General features: G+C 50.7%; 3 protein-coding genes across 3 annotated transcripts in view; 2 read left to right on the top strand and 1 right to left on the bottom strand.

Annotated features, from left to right (window-relative positions):
• The window catches only part of dnajb5 (DnaJ heat shock protein family (Hsp40) member B5), a gene marked incomplete at both ends in the record, with an annotated part of 8,452 nt that extends 7,264 nt beyond the window's left edge, over window positions 1–1,188 (top strand). Inside the window, one exon of the mRNA XM_079729499.1 lies at window positions 955–1,188. Coding sequence (XP_079585625.1) covers window positions 955–1,188 — 234 coding nt within the window. The remainder of the gene's footprint in view (window positions 1–954) is intronic.
• A 3,289-nt stretch (window positions 1,189–4,477) lies between these two features.
• On the top strand, window positions 4,478–8,661 carry akr1a1a (aldo-keto reductase family 1, member A1a (aldehyde reductase); the record flags this gene model as incomplete). The annotated part of the gene is made up of 8 exons (XM_079733918.1): window positions 4,478–4,564; window positions 5,473–5,592; window positions 5,923–6,074; window positions 6,433–6,628; window positions 7,272–7,321; window positions 7,512–7,661; window positions 8,100–8,259; window positions 8,596–8,661. 8 exons carry the CDS (start codon window positions 4,478–4,480, stop codon window positions 8,659–8,661), a joined length of 981 nt encoding a protein of 326 aa, XP_079590044.1.
• Window positions 8,662–9,549: 888 nt separating this feature from the next.
• Window positions 9,550–20,085, bottom strand: vcp (valosin containing protein). The gene is made up of 17 exons (XM_079756335.1): window positions 19,952–20,085; window positions 18,766–18,877; window positions 18,440–18,612; window positions 18,193–18,335; window positions 17,956–18,086; window positions 17,735–17,866; window positions 17,160–17,262; window positions 16,811–16,944; window positions 15,746–15,881; window positions 15,302–15,414; window positions 14,080–14,244; window positions 13,387–13,509; window positions 12,394–12,606; window positions 11,436–11,744; window positions 11,089–11,244; window positions 9,957–10,111; window positions 9,550–9,843 (listed from the first exon to the last, which is right to left on the bottom strand). Exons 1-17 carry the CDS (start codon window positions 19,966–19,968, stop codon window positions 9,738–9,740), a joined length of 2,421 nt encoding a protein of 806 aa, XP_079612461.1. The 5' UTR covers window positions 19,969–20,085; the 3' UTR covers window positions 9,550–9,737.
• Between the last annotated feature and the right edge of the window lie 311 nt (window positions 20,086–20,396).

Raw genomic sequence — 20,396 nt, 5'->3', positions numbered from 1 at the left:
GTGTGTTTCTTCATTTCTGTGTGGGTCTGTGTGTGTGTGTGTGTGTGTGTGAGCGCGCTTGCGCGACCTGTTTTTTTTACTTCAAGCCCAGCCTGGTTGACAAGCCCTCAAACTATTTACGATCTCAGCCAATTCCAGCCTCCCTTCGTTTGCTCTTGAGGCCGCTGCTAAATTTAGCGCCCATTGCTATCTAGAGCCCTCAGAGCTCAGCCCAAGCACACACACACACGCACATGTCTCCCATCTTCGTTTTACTGTGTGTTTGCTAGGACTAGAAAGGCTGTGTTCTTTCCTTTCTGAGGATGGAGTCTCTGCCAAGACCTCCCTAGAGCTCCTCACTCCTAAAGATGATCTGCTAGGAATACACAGTTCAGCTGTCACTCAGAACAACTCGTTAACACAGTGGAGAGAGGCTGCTGTGGCACACACACACACACACACACACACACACACACACACCACACACACACACACACACACACACACACACACACACACACACACACACACACACACACACCACACACACACACACACTCATTCATTAGCGTTGGTCTTTAGGACTAGCGGGGGGCTAACAAAACATGGTGTTCACATTTTCTTCCTGCTGGTCATGGAAACATGAGGTCACTGCAGCTCCCGAGGCCTCGGTCACTAGTGGAGCGATGACTTAACCCTTCCTCCTCCTCCTCTCCTCTCTTTTTTCTATGGAAATCTTGTTGTATGTATACATCTTTATTTATATTTCACATAACAAGATCTTCGAGTTTATATTTTATCACAGCTTAGCAGCTCTACGACCGTAGCCATTTTCCCAGGGAATTTTAAAGTATGCTAATCTTAATCCTCTCTCTCTCTCTCTCTCTCTCTCTCTCGCTCTCTCCCCCACCTCTCCCTCTCTCTCCCTCTCCCCCCCTCTCTCCCCTCCCCCCCCGCTCTCCCCCCCCCCTCCAGGCTCTGTGTGGGTGCACAGTCAGCATCCCCACCCTGGATAAGCGTGTCATCGCGCTGCCCTGCCATGACATCATCCGCCCGGGCACGGTGAAGCGGTTGCGGGGGGAGGGGCTGCCCTTCCCCAAGAACCCCTCCCAGCGCGGCGACCTCATTGTGGAGTTCTCCGTCCACTTCCCCGACCGCATCCCGCCCCAGTCCCGCGAGATCATCCGACAGCACCTCCCTCAGTCGTAGAACACAACACACACACAGACATGCAGGAACACACACACACACAGGAACACGCACCGGACCACCACACAAGGACAAGGACGCCTTCGTCTCGCGCCCCGGACCCCCGCCCCTCCCGAACCTCCCGGTCTCAAAGGCGACCCTGACCCCCTCCCAGTTTATCGGGGCTCAGGACGGCGTCGGCACAATTTATGCTTTTAGTGAATTTAACAAAAATCCTTGAGGTTTTAGCATTTTTATTAATGACTTTATTAATGAATAGTGTTTTATACGCAGCAGCAGCCCCTATCAGCGTGTTTTCTGACGAACAAACCCAAAGGAGATTTTTTAAAACGAAACATTTCGAGGATTTTCTCTTGTAAAGGTGGCCTCCATTTGGACTTTTCTTCTTCTTACCTTCGGTGTACCAGCAACTGACCTCAGCGTTTTCAAATAAGGTTTTTTAAGTTTTTCAATGTTTGACAAAGAAGACTAGCAAGACACTGACATCAACCTGTGTGTGAATCGAGTCGCTGCCGTTATGAATGTGCACACGAAGTCCCCAGCCTCCTGTCGTACTCAGAGACGAACCTCAACTGCAGCAGGAACCCTGACGACGACAATCTCACGCCAGCAGGGCGTTCGGTTCTCCGGAGCCATGAACCGCCATCCCAGCGCCGGAGGGACTTTAACGTGCCTTATTCCTATCGTATCATTAGTATTACTGCACACACATACTGGCACGGATACGAACACAGCATAGGTCCCGGGTCAACGTTCACCAGTCTGACGGTGGAGACAGGCTAGAGTCGCCACACGCTGGGAGAGGAATTAGAGAAGAAACACAAGCTCTTGCATATATTATTTCTGTACATAAGGAGGGACAGTAAACACGTATGATCATGCTACACCTTTTCTAATGCAGCCCAGAGGATTATCTCAACTGAGGCGTCTTTACTTTTGTATTTATTCAGCTGCTGCGGTCGGACTAACTGCCTGTTCTGTGACGGTTCTCTGGGGAACCCGGCGCCACGCCGTCTGTCTCTGGTTCCTGAGCCGTCCCAACGCCTAGTGCAACGCCTAGAGGCCTCTAGACCAGACCAGACTGGTTTGGTTCAGACTAGAGGCCTCTAGACCAGATCAGACTGGTTTGGTTTAGACTAGAGGCCTCTAGACCAGATCAGACTGGTTTGGTTTAGACTAGAGTCTACGGGACCAGACCCTTAAGTCTGGTTTGGTGCTAGAGTGTTCTGGACCAGAGCAGACTGGTTTGGTTTAGACTAGAGGCCTCTAGACCAGATCAGACTGGTTTGGTTTAGACTAGAGGCCTCTAGACCAGATCAGACTGGTTTGGTTTAGACTAGAGTCTACGGGACCAGACCCTTAAGTCTGGTTTGGTGCTAGAGTCTTCTGGACCAGAGCAGACTGGTTTGGTTTAGACTAGAGTCTTCTGGACCACAGCAGACTGGTTTGGTTTAGACTAGAGTCTTCTGGACCAGAGCAGACTGGTTTGCTTTAGACTAGAGTCTTCTGGACCAGAGCAGACTGGTTTGGTTTAGACTAGAGTCTACGGGACCAGACCCTTAAGTCTGGTTTGGTGCTAGAGTCTTCTGGACTAGACCAGTCCAGACATGGTGTGGGTTTGATGAACACCCATCACTTGTGTTGTGATGACTGCTCTTGTTTCGACGTTGCATATATGTATATACATAACTGTATGCACATACATGTAGATGCACAACCTGGGTGAAGGACTATTGTATAACACTGCAGCTGTTGTTATCTGTTCCACCTGCAGGGGCGCTAAAAGCTCTCAAGAATCCTTTACTGTAATTCACACTACATCTTACAACCTGTTTGTGGCGGTACAGATCTGAGCACAGCCTTGAGTAACAACATTTACAGTGTACATGAACATGATGATGAATGCACTTTTACGCCATAGAAAACTCTGACAGATTGTTTGTTACAGTCAGAAAATAACCCTTCAGTTGGCTTTTGGTTTCCGTGGATGATGTGAAGAGAGGCTAAGAGAAGGTAAAGGCCTGCCTGGTGGGGGCGTGGAAGGGGAGGAGGAGGTACTGAAGGACGGGAGGTTTAGAGGATCATTTAAAATGGCCACCAATAAACCAAATGTGTCAACTGATTCAGACTACTGACTTCTTCGTTACCGGCAACAGATCTGAGTCAAAGTAATGTGGTTCAGATGAAACCCTGTCTTCACTCTTCATCTTCTTCATTCATTCATTCATTCATTCAATGTTTACTATATCTTCTTATTTTGGTCTATTAATAATTGATACTCCCAAAAAAGTATTAGCATATGTCCTAGCAGCACGACATGATGTTCAAATATTGCTGATGGTCAAACCAGTAACACCTTACTGGTTTGAGTGGTGACGTCTCGTGTTGTTGAAGTCCTGTTTGGTCTGAACCAACTTTGCTGAGTGACAGAGTTACAACAGAGTTACAACAGAGTTTGGATGTTTTCCATCCTTTTAGGTTAAAAAGTCTGCGGCTACAAACCCCAGACTTTGACCCCGCGGTCTGTTCAAAAGTGATGGTGCCCCTTCCTCTATTGACTCACTCACACACACACACACACACACACACACACACAGTCACACACGCGGCTGTCTGCCAGAGGTAGGATTGCTCTGCTGTTTTACTTGTCGTGTTTCTAATGAATCTGTTTAAATCAATCATCTGTAATGTGATGGTCGTGTTATGGTATTGGTTATTTACAGAACCCTATAGTCGTTTCTTCAGCAGAACGGAGGAGTTCCTATGTTCTGCTGGACCTCAGACTGTTGAGGACAGGACAGGCTGTGCTGGTCTTTATAAAACCATCTTTAATAACACTGGTCTGTGACTAACGCGTATAAAACCATCTTTAATAGCACTGGACTGTGACTAACGTGTATAAAACCATCTTTAATAACACTGTTCTGTGACTAACGCGTATAAAACCATCCTCTCAGCGACATCAGCAGGGTTCAAACAGAGTTTATTCCTTTTTTTTGTAGGGCAAGGGTAAAAGTATTTAAAATGGGCACATCAACTGATGACATTATTCTGTTCTGAAATCCAAGGCTCATTTATATAACTTTAAAATCCTTTCGTCACACACACCCCCCCTGTTGTATTGTGGCCGGGTGAATGCAGAGGGGGTGGTTGTCAACCGGTCATGGTGACTCGCCCGAGGTGGGCTAACTAGTGGAGCCCACACAGCCATTAAGTGACTCACACTCAGAACCAGACTCTCTCTCCTCCCTTCTCTCTCTCCCTGTCTCCCCCTCTCTCCCCCGTCAGCATGGACATGGAGCATACCATCCCCCTCTCCTCGGGACAGAGGATGCCGGTGGTGGGACTTGGGACCTGGAAGAGCGCCCCAGGACAGGTGGACACAGCTTTCCAACACTTCCTATGGTTCAAATAATACAAACATCCTCACAATGCACGTTTGGATCTAGTCTAAACCAAACCAGTCTGGTCTGGTCCAGAGGCCTCTAGTCTAAACCAAACCAGTCTGCTCTGGTCTAGAGGCCTCTAGTCTAAACCAAACCAGTCTGCTCTGGTCTAGAGGCCTCTAGTCTTAACCAAACCAGTCTGCTCTGGTCTAGAGGCCTCTAGGCGTTGGGACGCCTCAGGAACCAGAGACAGACGGCGTGGCGCCGTCTGTCTCTGGTTCCTGAGGCGTCCCAACGCCTAGAGGCCTCTAAACCAAACCAGTCTGGTCTGGTCTAGAGGCCTCTAGGCGTTGCACTAGGCGTTGGGACGCCTCAGGAACCAGAGACAGACGGCGTGGCGCCAGGTTCCCCAGAGAACCGTCACAGAACATGCAGTTAGCTCGACCGCAGCAGCTGAATAAATACAAAAGTAAAGACGCCTCAGTTGAGATAATCCTCTGGGCTGCGTTAGAAAAGGTGTAGCATGATCATCACTTCTATCGTACCTTGATCCGCTGCATCATCGACGCCTTCAGCACAAACATCTCGTAGTGACTCAGGTCATGTGATGGATGAGCAGAAAAGGGTTGGGGAAGAGCTGAAGGATGCTACTCCAGACATTGGGATTAGAACCAACAACCTTTCGGCTGGGAGTCAGACCCGAAGTAGAAGTAGTCTTATCTTCTATGAAACACCCTAACTACTTGTTTTTCTTTGTGTGTGTGTGTGCGTGTGTGTTTGTGTGTTTACCTGTGCGTCTGTGACTATCTGTCTGGGTGTGTCTGTATTTGTGTGTGTGTGTGTGTGTGTGTGTCTGTGTGTGTGTGTGTATGTGTGTGTGTGTGTGTGCGTGTGTCAGGTGGAGCAGGCGGTGTTGTCTGCGTTGGACTGCGGCTACAGACATGTTGACTGCGCCGCTGCCTACGGCAACGAGCAAGAAGTGGGAGGAGCTCTGGCTCAGAGGGTCGGCCCCGGGAAGGTAAGACCTCCACCTGGTGGAGGGAGGACCTCCACCTGCCTCTGGGAGGCCTAGTGGTGGAGGAGGGAGGCTACCTCCACCTGCCTCCGGTAGACAAGGTGTTGGAGGTGGTGGAGGAGGGAGGCTGGTTGGAGATGGGGTGGTGGGGATGCCTACAGCAGGTCCAGGCTGGGGTTGCTCTAGCAGACAGCCGGTCAGAGCTCTAGAGGAAACGTTGAGATGTTCCGGAGGAGGCAGGGAGGGTGTTCAGCAGTAAGGTCTCCTCAGAGAGAGAGCAGCTGTCTACCCCGGGGGGGGTTTCATGGTTGGGGGGGCTCCTCTCTCCCTCAGGAGCTGCGTCGTGAGGAGGTGTTCGTGACGTCTAAGCTGTGGAACACCAAGCACCACCCAGAGGACGTGGAGGAGGCCTGCAGGAGCAGCCTGGCCCAGCTCCGCCTCTCCTACCTGGACCTCTACCTGATCCACTGGCCCATGGCCTTCCAGTGAGCACGCACACACACACACACACACACACACACACACAGACACACAATAGATAGATTCGTACACACATACAGATACATCTCCACACACAGATGAACATATACACATAGACACACACACACACACACACCCCCACAGACACACACACACACACACACACACACACACAAAATAACGACAGTGGAATTCTTTAGATGCCTGGAATACAAGCATTTTATTGCCATTAGTGATTATGTCATTGTGCATATCACTTGAAACTTAAACACATCTACATACACACACGGACACACACACACACTGTGTAAAATGCACGCTTACATGTACGATCTCCGCTGCCGGGGTGTGTGTCCCTCCCAGGCGGGGGGAGGAGCTGATGCCGCGGCGGGCCGACGGTACCGTCTGCTACTCTGACACCCACTACCTGGAGACCTGGCGGGCCATGGAGGACCTGGTGGACCAGGGCCTGGTCCGGGCCATCGGCCTCTCCAACTTCAGCGCCCGGCAGATGGACGACGTCATCGCCACGGCCCGCCACCGACCGGCCGTCAATCAGGTGGAGGACCGCCCCGCACATAGAGCTGTTCCGATACCGATACCGCTATCGGAAAACGCCTCCGATACTGCCTCAAATGCAGTTATTTGGTATCGGCGAGTACGCAAGTCTATGCACCGATTCGTTTCCATCACGTGACTAGCTCATTTACTACACAAACACTACGTCGTCGTGCTGCGTTCGTTAACGGTCGGAGGTGGAAGGTCAGAATGGGAAACGCGTCATCTCCGAACTAGGTGCGTTCGAGCTAGCAAGTCGGAAAACAATTGATGCATCAACGCTTACCTAGAGGAATAAAAGTATAGGATTACAATTATAGATTATAAATGTAAATGATATAGCTTTGAAAAAAAATAAATCTTGACAGTAAGTGAACATACATCTATACATCACTGTCAGTGAAGAGAACCCTTCAATAAGAACAAGTGCTAATAGTAGTTACGATGCTAAATGCTGTATCGGTATATTCTAGGTATCGGCCGATACTCAAGTTCAGGAATCTGAATCGTTATCGGGAAGAAAAGATGGGATCGGAACATCCCTATATAAAGAGCAGTAAGAATAGGAGAGTGTTGTTCTGTGAATGAGGAAGCATGTGGCTGACATGTTATCGTTGTCCCCCCCCCCCCCCCCCTCCGTGTAGGTGGAGTGCCATCCGTATCTATCACAGGCCAGCCTGCTGTCTCACTGTCGGTCAGTGCGACACGTTCCTCCACACCTTCCAGGTAGTCCCCTAGCAGCCATCTTGGATCCAAGCGTTTGGATCCAAGATGGCTGCTAGGGAAAGAAGGCCATATGTAGCACCCTATTGTGCGACATATAGCACATATGTAGCACAATAGGGTTTGATTGGTTAACACAGGCCGTGACTGTACCGTGTCAGGTCTGTGGGGGTCTGCATGACGGCCTACAGCCCCCTGGGCAGCAGCGACCGGCCCTGGGCCTCAGCAGACGAGCCACGCCTGCTAGATGACCCCAAACTGGGGGCTATCGCAGCGAAGTACCAGAAGAGCGCCGCCCAAGTGGTGCTCAGGTAAAGATCGCACACCCACACGACGACGAGCCTGCTACTGCGATGAATAGTAACCCAACGTGCTGGCATTCAGACACTGGTTATTGAAGGTAGGGGGTGTGAGGACATCTTGCCCCAAGGATTCCTACAGGTTAGACAGTGCCTTTTGGCTGAGAGTTAAACATTCAAGCCACGAACGTACTCTGCCACATGCTGAAGGACATCGCTGTTCCTAAGTAGTCATTGATTAGACGCTGATGTCCAAAACGACCGACAGAACTTTGGATACATGTCGTTTAGGATCAGGTTGGGGTTAGGGGTCATCTTGGTGACAGATGCTTCCAGGTAGACTGTGGACATTGCGGTATCGAACCCAGAACTTTTCAGATGGGAGTCCAACCCTTGCCCGACCACCAGGACAATCCTGCACCTTGACTGAAGGTCTTGACCGATCCCCAGGTGGCAGGTCCAGAGGGGCGTGGTCTGCGTCCCCAAGAGCGTCACCCCGTCCAGAATCCAGCAGAACCTGCAGGTGTGCGACTTCAGTCTGTCGGAGGAGGACATGAGGCAGGTGGTGGCCCTGGACCGCGGCGAGCGCTACATCGTCCCCGCGGTAGAGGTGCGTCACGCAGGTCCAGACAGCTCCGGGGAACACAGCGGGCGAGACGGCTCACTGCTGCGTCCAAAATAACTCTGACTATAAATGTGGATATAACGAGTTCTATTCGAGTGGCATTTGGACGGGAACATTGTGAGTTTTTATACTGAGTAGGTGGTTACAGCCAATTAATGAAGTCAAAAACGGGATAAGTTGGGGCGACCGGACCTCTGTTTTATCAATCACGAGAGCAAGCATGACTTTCTATCCCTTATTCTGAGAGCGAGTCTCCATTCTGGGCAGCAGAGACGTGTTGTTGGCAGGACACTGATCTCCTCTGTGGGTTGTGCTCAACAGCGGGACGGCCAGCGAGTGTGGAGGGACGCGGAGCACCCCTACTTCCCCTTCCACGACGCCTTCTGACACCCTGCGTCTGAAACAGGGCTCGACGCACAGCTGACGGGAGAGCATTGAAAATAACGTTTTCTTTGAACTGAATATTATGCAACTCTGTGTTCGTGTCCCCTTTCAGCTATTACATAAACCGTAATGTTTTGTTCAGGGCGTCTTTGAAGTACAAGACGTGTGTCAATCCGTTGACGTCTGCAGCCTGTTTAAACACCTGGAGGACAGAATGCAAGACAATGACTTCATGGCCAACCTGTCTGCAATACTTCTACAGAAACGAAAAAGAAAAAGATTTGAAACTATAAATAAATTACTTTACTGATCCCTGAGGAAATTTGTTAGTTGCTCAGCTGAAGCCAGATACGAAGTTAATAAAACAAACTCAAGCAATATAAAAATACTACACACATCTAAATATAAGGTAATAAAATATGCTCGTATATTAAGTAGTCTGAATGTAAATGTAACCGATTCCTTCAAGTGACCGGTTTACTGCAGGCGTATTGTAACGGGTAAACGATGTAACGAATGAGTAAAAGCTATTTTGTACGCTTCTATCTCTGCCTGTGTCGTGTGCCTCCGCCTGTGTCCTGTGGGGCAGAACCACACGACACAGGCAGAGATACACGAAATAAAAAAGCCATTCCAAAAAATTCCATTTTGTGAGATTTTATTTTTCAACAACATAACCTTGACAAACTCGTAATACATTATGCTACTTTTTTTTATTTAAAAAAAGAGGAAGTTTAGCAATATGGTTTAATTCAACTTTATTTTTGTACTTATAGTCTAGCATAGAATTCAGTCGCTAAAGCCAATCATGTAGGATTGTGATATACTGAGAATGAGGCAACTCAACCCCCCCCCCCCCCCCTCCCCGTGTTTGACAGCCAATCACCATCCAGTATCACCCGCCCTGTCCCCCACCCATACATAAGCCAGAGCAAACCAAGGGGCGACATGCTTTCTCCACCCGAGGGAAATCATACAAAAAAGAACACATGAAAGCACAAAGTCCTAAAAATGTGGAATCTGGTGAGAATTTGTACAGGTGTGATTCCAGTACAGGCCACCGGGTGGCGGTGTGGCGCCTATGCGTACAGGTCATCGTCATTGTCCTCGTTGAAGACCGGGCCGGTGCCGGTGCCTCCGGAGCCCTGGCTGGGCCCCGTGCCCCCTGCGGTGCCGGTGGGAAACCTGGGAAAGGGGAGGGCCGTTATTGACGCCACGACCACCTGGGCGCGAGGGAGCGCGACGTAGACCGCGCCCCGCCTTGAGGGAGGGATGGTGACTTAGAAACAGCGCCCTACCTGAAGCTGCCGAAGCCGCGGCTCTGCTGCAGCGTCTGGGCGAACATCTCGTATTTGCGGATGTCGTTGTCGCTGACGGAGCGGCGGGCGAAGCGCATGGCCTCCTCGAAGTGGTCCTTCCTGATCTCAGGGACCGGGTCGTCCTCCTCCACCTCCTGGAGCAGAGAGAGACAGCTTCACAGTCTACAGCCGCCCCCCGCTGGGTCCCCATGTTACAGTCTACAGCCGCCCACCGCCGGGTCCCCATGTTACAGTCTACAGCCGCCCCCCGCCGGGTCCCCATGTTACAGTACCCAGCCGCCCCCCGCCGGGTCCCCATGTTACAGTCTACAGCCGCCCCCCGCCGGGTCCCCATGTTACAGTCTACAGCCGCCCCCCGCCGGGTCCCCATGTTACAGTACCCAGCCGCCCCCCGCCGGGTCCCCATGTTACAGTCTACAGCCGCCCCCCGCCGGGTCCCCATGTTACAGTCTACAGCCGCCCCCCGCCGGGTCCCCATGTTACAGTACCCAGCCACCCCCCGCCGGGTCCCCATGTTACAGTCTACAGCCGCCCCCCGCCGGGTCCCTAAGTTACAGTCTACAGCCGCCCCCCGCCGGGTCCCCATGTTACAGTACCCAGCCTGCCTGGCTATACCCAGGCTGCCTTGCGCGCGTTTCATTTCGCACTGCTAGGCAGCCTGGATTCCACGGATCCGAATTTCGCCTGAGATTGGGAACCAATCACAGAACGGGGAGGGACGGCAAGACGATGACTACGTCGTCTATGCGACACACCCGTCGTCTTCTTCCGCATCGAATTTCTTTCACTCTACATACGTCATCTGGTATAATTGATACGATTGGCTATGAGCTACGTACAGACTCGTATGACAGACATTCGTAGCGCCCAATAAGCGGCTCCGGGCAATCGTAAACCGCGCCTCAAATAAGAGAAAATTAATGTGTGGTTCCCAGACCTCATCTCAGTGTAGATTGAGATGGGTCTGGTGTTAGCCGGGCTACTGAACTACAGGTCTAGCTCCGCCTGTCTGTCCTGCCCCTAGCAGACGGGTCTGTCTGTCTGTCCTGCCCCTAGCAGACGGGTCTGTCTGTCTGTCCTGCCCCTAGCAGACGGGTCTGTCTGTACTGACCATAGCGGAGGGGTTCGTCTGCCTCTCGCGCTCCCTGCGGATCTCGTTCTCGATGCTCTCCCTGATGGCCAGTTTGCACGCCCGCTGGCAGATCTCCGTGAGGTCGGCACCGGAGAAACCGTTGGTCATCTTGGCCAGGAAGTCCAGGTCCACGTCCTGGTGAGATGGAGAAAAACACAAAGCATTGAGATAACCTGAAGGACCCCTTGGCATAACGCAGGATTTCAGCGATGTAGACTTCGGCAAGCGTCGAGGAACCCGACACGGCCTGCGTCCGTACGGACGCAGGCCAGGTCTCTCTCGTGTGTCGGGTTCGACGCCGGTCGAGGCCCGCGTCCCCCGCCCACCTTGCTGATGGGGCTCTTGCGGAGGTTGGCCTTCAGGATGTTGATCCTGCTCTTCTCGTCGGGCAGGGGGATGTAGATGAGCTGGTCCAGGCGACCGGGTCTCAGGATGGCCGGGTCGATGATGTCCGGTCTGTTGGTGGCGCCGATGATGAAGACGTTCTTCTTGCTGGACATGCCGTCCATCTCTGTCAGGATCTGGTTGATGACGCGGTCGGCGGCGCCGCCCCCGTCCCCGGCGTTGCCGCCACGGGCCTTGGCTATGGAGTCCAGCTCGTCGAAGAACAGCACGCAGGGGGCGGCCTGGCGAGCCTACGGAGAGGGAGACGGAGACCCGAGGGGGTGAGACCTCGCCTGTGTCCCAAACGGGCTGGAACCGGGTCCGACCGCGGTGCGGTCTGAGCAGTGTTGGGACCGTTACTTTAAAAAAGTAATAGTTATAGTAACTCACTACTTGTTCCAAAAAGTAACTGCGTTAGTTACTGAATTTCTCTATAATAAAAGTAACTACTGACCAGGGAAAGTAACTATTAACGTTAAAGTAAATAAGGAAAGTTGCTATATGTCATAGAATTTGGATTTTTCTGAGCAGTTTTCACTTGGCCTTAATGTGTTAAATGGTTGAACTCCCCATTCAAGGCCCTGATATACTTCCAACTGAATTTTAATTTGCTTGGTTGCAAAGGCTGTGGAACATCTGCTGAATACTACAGAAAATGCCAACTTTATCATAATCGCTTATCTCGTTAACCCACCCGGTCTCCTGTGTTTGGAGCCAGGGGCGCGTTCGGATTACGCTGTTTATTCAATCAATTCATAGCAACGCACCGCATTTAACGTACGGTAACGGTAACGGCGTTGTAGCGACGGAAACAGTAATCAGTTAGGTTACCCCGTTAACGATAAAATAACGGCGTTATTCCACACACTGGGTGCGAGCGGAGGTTCCCCGGGGCCCTACCTTGTCGAAGATCTCCCTGACGTTGGCCTCGGACTCTCCGAACCACATGGTCAGCAGCTCCGGTCCCTTGATGGAGATGAAGTTGGCCTGGCACTCGTTGGCGATGGCCTTGGCCAGCAGGGTCTTACCGCAGCCCGGGGGTCCGTAGAAGAGCACGCCCTTGGACGGGGTCATGCCGAACTTCAGGAACTTGTCTGGGTGCTCCACGGGGTACTAGAGGGGGGGTAGGAGGAGAGATGAGCTGTACTGCATCGTAGTCTCACTGTTAGCCTGGGGCTGCACCGGGTCCAGATGAACAACGCTCGCTAGGCAGATCATTTTACCACGGGCGTGTAAAAAGAGAATATAAATATACACATTCTAACGGTTCATTTTAGACCGTGTCTAGAGCAACGGTTCTGATTCTCTCGAGTATCGATATTTATCTATTCTTACCATCGTTTTAACTCGTTATATATTCTACTAGGGTGGCTCCAACGCTTAGCCTCTGGACCAAGGAGGTTCCTCTAGCTCCTCCTGGTTCTCCAGTAAGGAGGTTCTCCGAGGACCTCCCCCTGGTTCTACAGTAAGGAGGTTCCCCAAGGACCTCCTCCTGGTTCTACAGTAAGGAGGTTCTCTGAGGATCTCCTCATGGTTCTCCAGTAAGGTGGTTCTACAGTAAGGAGGTTCTCTGAGGACCTCCCCCTGGTTCTACATTAAGGAGGTTCTCTGAGGACCTCCTTTGGTTCTCCAGTAAGGTGGTTCTACAGTACGGAGGTTCTGAGGACCTCCCCCTGGTTCTACAGTACGGAGGTTCTGAGGACCTCCCCCTGGTTCTACAGTACGGAGGTTCTGAGGACCTCCCCCTGGTTCTACAGTACGGCGGTTCTCCTTTGGTTCTACAGAAAGGAGGTTCTCTGAGGACCTCCCCCTGGTTCTACAGTAAGGAGGTTCTCCTTTGGTTCTACAGTAAGGAGGTTCTCTGAGGACCTCCTCCTGGTTCTCCAGTCCTACCTGCACCAGCTCCTGCAGCTCCCTCTTGACGTCGTCCAGGCCCCCGATGTCCTCCCAGCTGATGTTGGGGACCTCCACCACCGTCTCCCTGAGGGCGGAGGGGTTGCTCTGGCTGAGGGCCCACTGCAGTCACAGGTCACGGTGTCAGAACAACAGGAGCGGGGGAATGGCCATACATCAGACTGGGTAACCCCCACCCATTCTGCCCGGGATTTGAGTTTGCCCTGCAGAAGGGTAACCCCCACCCATTCTGCCCGGGATTTGAGTTTGCCCTGCAGAAGGGTCTGGAGAAGACCAATACAAGCTGGCTTCCCCCCCTGGCACGCTATTGGCTGGTTTAACACAATGACAACAGGGAAGCGACGGCAGGCAGCCAATTGCGTACAGAGTCATTTTAACACAATTATAGAGTTTAGAAAGATTATATTTGCGATATCAAATCTAAATCTGTGTTCATTAATTGGCCGCCGCTCTATGCTTGACTGCAGATTGAAATGAGCTAGTAGTTGTTAATACATTTAATAAACCAAACCAAGTCATCCATTAAACAGCTCAAGTAACAATACTTATTTACGTTCCAACACTGATGACGGTACTCATACAATACCATCATCATATAATAATTACAACTGAGGGCAGCACCAATAGACCACAGGATGAACTTTGACCCCTGGAGGTCTGCGGGGTCCCTACCTTGAAGTCGTCCATGGTGACGGCCAGAGAGTTCATGACCTCGGCGTCGATGGTCTCGTCCTCCAGGTCGATGAGGTCCATCTTCTTCCTGATGGCCTGCAGGGCGGCCTCCGAGCACAGTGCCGCGAGGTCAGCGCCCACGTGGCCGTGGGTCTCGTTGGCCACCTGGACAACCAATCACAGGCGGGCGTCAGCATGGAACCAAGTCCCGCAGGGAGGGTCTAGCTGCTAGTGGGCCGACCTGGAGCCAGTGCGCCTTGTAGAGGCCAGGTTCGAGTCCCATCTGTGGTCCTATGCTACACGGCATTCCTCTGTTCCTCAACCCACTCACTCACTGTCCGGTCGTTAAGGCACGAAAAGCCCATAAAAACAGCCAATATTAGGGATGCACCGAAATGAAAATTATTGGCTGAAACCGAATATACTGAAACAGTTGGCCGAAAGCCGTAACCGAATGTGGCTTTTGCTGTTTTTTATTCATTAATTTTACCAGGTGCGCTCGGCTCTTTTTTCATCCGTGTATTGTCATTTAGTTGTTTACAAACTTAGGTGTGGCTCTTTTTTAATCTCTCTTTTGATGAAGCGCTGCCGGCTCATTCCACACTGGTTGCTTTTTCCCCCCCCCACATCATCAAAAATAGAAATATTCAGTATTTATTTTCGGCCTTTTTACTCCTTCGGCCGAAACCGAAAACTTTGTTTTGGGCCGTTTTCGGTGCATCCCTAGTGAATATGCATTCCAAATAAATATATCATAAAATCAAAGAACACATTTGTAATTGCAAACGATCATGTAAGCGATGCCACCTAATCCTCACACCATTAACCTGATTAATTTCACTGAATTTTAGATTAGGAAATGGCAGCCAACCTGTGTTCTTAAATTCAATATAATGAGTAACGTTTTCCATAGCCACTCATCTAACTGGAATGACCTCACCAAAGAACAGACTACACCAAAACTATTGCTGTCTGTGTTCAACAGAATACATATTTGCCATTATACAATGTCACATGACACAATTCATCCAAATCTAAATGTGAATGAAACTAAAAAGAGACACCTTTCCCCAAATACATCAACTTACGTCAAAAATAAGAGGAAGTATTTGTGTCCAGCGCACCCCTTCAGCTCAAGGTACATGCACCTCGTTTCAAGGTCAGATGACGGCGGTTTCCCATCAGCGATCAATACACTCAATAATGCAGGAGCAGCACAGACCTGCTCCAGGTCCACGTCGTCGGCCAGCTTCATGTTCTTGGTGTGGATCTGAAGGATCTCCAGCCTGCCGGTGGAGTCAGGGATGCCGATGTCCACCTCCCTGTCGAAACGCCCTAAAGGAGCAGGAGAAACCAGTCAACGCCCGGCCAGCCTTTACTGCAGAGCCACAGCCGGTCCCCCAGAACAAGGGGAGCTATATGCTGTCTGGAAGGTTATCTCTGCAGTGAGGGACACTTTGATGCACAGGATACCCGTTACTGAACCCACTACGGGCGGTTGGACAACTTCACAGCCTTACAGGTCTGTAGTTCTCCCATGCTTGAACGAGAGCAGCAGAGATCAAACACAAATGTCCGGTCATCAGATGTGTGCAGACTGGATCTATAAATACCCAATTAACCATGGACTCCACCTCCTAGATTTCATATCCAAGGGCCCACTCACCGAATCTCCTCAGGGCGGGGTCAATGCTGTTGGGTCTGTTGGTGGCTGCCATGACGATGACATGGGCCCTCTGCTTCAGGCCGTCCATGAGGGTCAGCAGCTGGGACACGATGCGCCGCTCCACCTCGCCGTGCGTCTACACAGGAACACACAGTCAGCCACACACAACTCAGGGCTGGAGCTATGGGAAGACTGGTCCCCATAACTCAGGGCTGGAGCTATGGGAAGACTGGTCCCCATAACTCAGGGCTGGAGCTATGGGAAGACTGGTCCCCATAACTCAGGGCTGGAGCTATGGGAAGACTGGTCCCCATAACTCAGGGTTGGAGCTATGGGAAGACTGGTCCCCATAACTCAGGGCTGGAGCTATGGGAAGACTGGTCCCCATAACTCAGGGCTGGAGCTATGGGAAGACTGGTCCCCATAACTCAGGGCTGGAGCTATGGGAAGACTGGTTCCCATAACTAAGGACCGAGAGCTATGGGAAGACTGGTCCCCATTACTCAGGGCTGGAGCTATGGGAAGACTGGTTCCCATAACTAAGGACCGGGAGCTATGGGAAGACTTGTCCCTGTAGTGTGATCATAACTCAGGACTGGGAGCTATGTGAAGACTGTTGTCCCAATAACTTAGGACTGGGAGCTATGGGAAGACTGTGGTCCCCGTAACGTGATCCTAACTCAGGACTAGGAGCTATGGGAAGACTGTGGTCCCCGCAATGTGATCCTAACTCAGGACTGGGAGCTATTTAAAGAGTATTGGCACCATTATCATTGATAAATATCTATATATAGATATGAATTAAAATACCATTCCTTGTCTTACTGCGGGTTATTACATTTTGAAGACATTACTTGCCTTTTCCGGCAAGTCAACTCCAATTTCATGACTTTAACAGCATCTAAACGTCATCGGTTTTAAAAAAGGGGTTCCATATTTACATCGAGCATCACACCGTGACGAGACAACACCATCCTCAGATGATTAACCACATCCCTGAATATGGCCCGGCTCCATTCCAATGCATAATGCAGCGGCCGGTGGCTTCTGGTTACGTTTCATCACCTTCTCTCTCTTGGGGGCGATGGCATCGAGCTCATCAATAAAGATGATGGCCGGAGCGTTCTTCTCCGCCTCCTCGAAGGCCTTCCTCAGGTTACTCTCACTCTCTCCCGCCAGCTTGCTCATGATCTCAGGGCCTGGAGGAAACACGCGGGGGAGTCAACACCTGGTGCGTCTCAGAGCCATCAGGCCAGTTTAGGTAGACGATGGTAATCCGAGATTAAATCTCTTGATGTAATCAAAATACTGTTGGGAGGTACATTACTGCACACTGCTATACTGGAATGAGGAGGACATCTGTACAATGCTAAAGATCAGTCGGTACTGGGGAGCGAGGAGCGATGTGACGCACCGTTGATGAGGAAGAAGAAGGCTCCCGTCTCATTGGCCACGGCTCTGGCGATCAGAGTCTTTCCTGTTCCTGGGGGTCCGTACAGCAGGATGCCACGGGGGGGCTGCGAGAGAGAAGATCAGTCATATACAGGCAGCTGCCCTGCAGAAATCTAGTTCATTTACCCAAGAAATGGTTAAAGATGGAAAACTATCTTTCATATATAAACGTTTAACAATTAAACAATATAAACTCTTTATAGTTAGCCCTATTAAACTCTTAATAGGGCTGAACGTTAAATCGAATTTTGATCGAGATTTCGATTTTAGTGTGAATCGAGTTGAAACGATTTATTTCTTTCTTTCTTTATGGAAATTGCAGAACAGCTGGATACACATCATATTTTCTATTTGACCATTTTTTTAAGGGGAAATTTCAAAGTTCTCATTTACAAAGTTCTGAATAAATGCATCACGTTTTCAAACTCAAAAATAATCGTCTGAATAATCGAGATTTCAATATTGAACAAATTAATCGTGATTATGACTTTTCCCACAATGGAGCAGCCCTAGCTCCTAACCCTCCCAGAAGGTCACCTTGACTCCTATGGCCTTGAACAGCGCAGGATGCCTCAGAGGAAGCTCCACCATCTCCTTGATCTGAGCCAGCTGCTTCCTCACTCCTCCGATGTCATCGTAGCCGACCTCGTTCAGGGAGTCCTCCTCGTCCTAGAGGAGCACACGCAGGTGGAACTGAGTGCCGAGGCTCTCGCGTGAGAACGGTTCCCTCCACTGTTAGACCTGCTCAGGACACCCACCTCTCTCCTGATGGGCTCGCCCTCGTAGTGGATGACCGTATCCGGGGCCACGATGCAGTAGGGAGAGGGGTCCGTCTCCACCACCTTGAACTCGACCGCACGCATGCCTCCTCTCACCAGGAAGATGTCCCCTGTTCGTGGAGGAAGCAATTCAAGTTTAGGCGCGGTGCCATGGGCTAAATGACGGCTTTGCTGCCAAACAAACAGATAGAAACAGGATATGACACCGGTACGCACCCTTGCGGATGGGCCTGTAGGCCTCCAGGAAGTACGGCTTCAGGTAGACCTCAAACAGGTTCCCAGTGATCCCCTCTACGGTGTCGTCAATGGGGAGAACATGGATCCTCTTTCCGTACTTGACGTCGGGACATGGCTGGATGCTGCAGAGAGGAGTCCGCTCGGGTTAATAAACAGATCCAGGTGGTGGCAGGGTAACTGAAGGCTCAGGGTACCATGGCGGCACTGCAGCAGTGGGTCGGCCTACCCGATGACGTCGCCCAGGCGGACCCGCAGGTTGTTGCGGACCACCCTGTTCATGCGGATCTTCTCATCGGAGCAGGTGTCGTCGGACAGGACGATGCACACCGTCTCCCTCCTCTTCTTGCCCTTCATCAACACTGTATCTCCACGGAACAGCTGCAGGTCGTCCATCTTGGTCTTCATGGCAAAAAATAAATAAACCAATTAACACCGGCTTGATTGAGATTCTAACTTCACACAACATCAAAAGATAGATTGATAGTTTCTTGTTTGTAAGGGGTAAAAACATCAGTCTAATACAGAACTATTTTAATAGCAGGAGAGCTGTACCTGAGACAGAGAGACCACACTGTTGTCCTCATTAATGGACTCATCGACCATAAGCCTGTTAGGCCTGTGTTTCTGTTTGAGGATCGCAGTGGACAGGTCATCATTTTTGGAGCTGTTGATATAAGATAGAAATCAGTTAGACGTCAACAAGGGAAAGTACCGAAATCACGCATTGAATGTTGTGTTCCCGAGGGGAAACGAAAAAGAAACGAAACTAAAATGACTTGTAAATGATTTGTTAAAGTAAGCAAAGAGCAATTAAAAGATAGCAAAAAAAATACGAGGGGGTTGAAACCATTTAAAACAATAAAACCGTGTATAAAAAAAATCTGTGTATAAATGACATACGATGCGTAATTAATAGTCACACAACCAGGGGACAACATCGGAGCTCGCTGCGTCTCACCAGCTTGCGATAGCGTGGTGCTAATGCTAGCGCCAGCTCGGTGCTAACGGAGCACAGATGACACAGCAAAAGGATATTTCCAAACTTTTACTCCGGAAGCCCCTTAATTCAAATTAAAACACAAAGTTCCCCTTCCTGAGCTTCAGAAATGTGCGCCCACGACCCGTTAGGAGGTCTGACCCTACCCGGAGGACCGGGGATGAAACGAGGCTTTATAATGTCAGTCACAGGGTCGGTGTGGACGCACTGGTTGTCTAGCATGCTAGGCTAACGCCATGTTAGCATCTCTGACAGCTCAGCGTGACGGCGGCTCGCGTGATGCTGCCGCCGCGGGTTCCAAACCGCCACTAACCGGTCATGGTTAAGCTGTATCACAACCTTTTAAATATAAACACATTAAAATACATCAGCAGCTCTAAGCGCCAGGCAGCAGTAAGCCGCTGGACGGCCTCGGCCTAGCTAGGCTAACAGCAGCAGATGACTGCGCTTTGTCAGCAGGCGACGCTAGCATCGTTAGCTTCAGCCAGCTGGCTGAATGACAACACACTTCTGACTGAATCTGCTCAATGGTTCAATGTTTCTTTTTCGGTGAGCGGTGTTGCACCGCCGTCCCGTCCCCCACGGAGGATGGAACGGACGGCTCTCCTGGAGCTTTAGCCCCCGGAGCTAAAGCAGCTAACGCCGTTAGTATTGTGATGAGCAGCCGTTCTCCGGCATTAAAGTGACTCATCTGCTCAGAAACCACGGTGAACGTTTATCTGCGGAGGAAGGGGTTCTTACTCGCTCCCCGAGGCCATGGTTGTCCCCTGGATTGGTTCGTATAAATAAAGGAAATGTAGCTTTCTATCTGGCTTTCTCTCTCGGCGTTTTCGGGATTTCGACTCGACAGTTCAGACGCTTCGCATTTCTTTATGGTTATACGACGGCCTGCCTCGATGTTGGATCCTGATTGGTCGAACCAACCGTGGCCAGGAAGTCTGTACACGCCCACCAACTCCGGTGACCAATCAGAGAGCTGTTTGCTCGAGGTTTGGACCAACTGCGACGTCAATTCTATTTACCCATTGGCCCTTTAAAACCCGTCATCATATGTCGTTCTTCCAATTGAGTGACACCGCGTTGATAAGGTAACATAGTTTAACATGTGACACTGTTACGTCTCATCGGACCAGATCAAGTGTAAAATACATGTATGTTGTTTATGAAATAATATTTCAGAGTCAAA

This window comes from Pollachius pollachius (assembly GCF_949987615.1).
Source record: "Pollachius pollachius genome assembly, chromosome: 1".
Classification (NCBI taxonomy): domain Eukaryota; kingdom Metazoa; phylum Chordata; class Actinopteri; order Gadiformes; family Gadidae; genus Pollachius; species Pollachius pollachius.
Note: the sequence above shows the minus strand (reverse complement) of the source record. Positions and strands in the feature narration are given on the sequence as shown.

What these genes read in the sequence shown, in the direction of transcription:
- vcp (XM_079756335.1), bottom strand. An exon ending in CCCCGCCCTGAGGAGATTCG is followed by an intron (nt 15,415 to 15,745) that starts GTGAGTGGGCCC and finishes CTGCTCCTTTAG; the next exon opens with GGCGTTTCGACAGGGAGGTG. An exon ending in TCAGGGAGATCTTCGACAAG is followed by an intron (nt 11,745 to 12,393) that starts GTAGGGCCCCGG and finishes CCCTCTCCGTAG; the next exon opens with GCTCGCCAGGCCGCCCCCTG.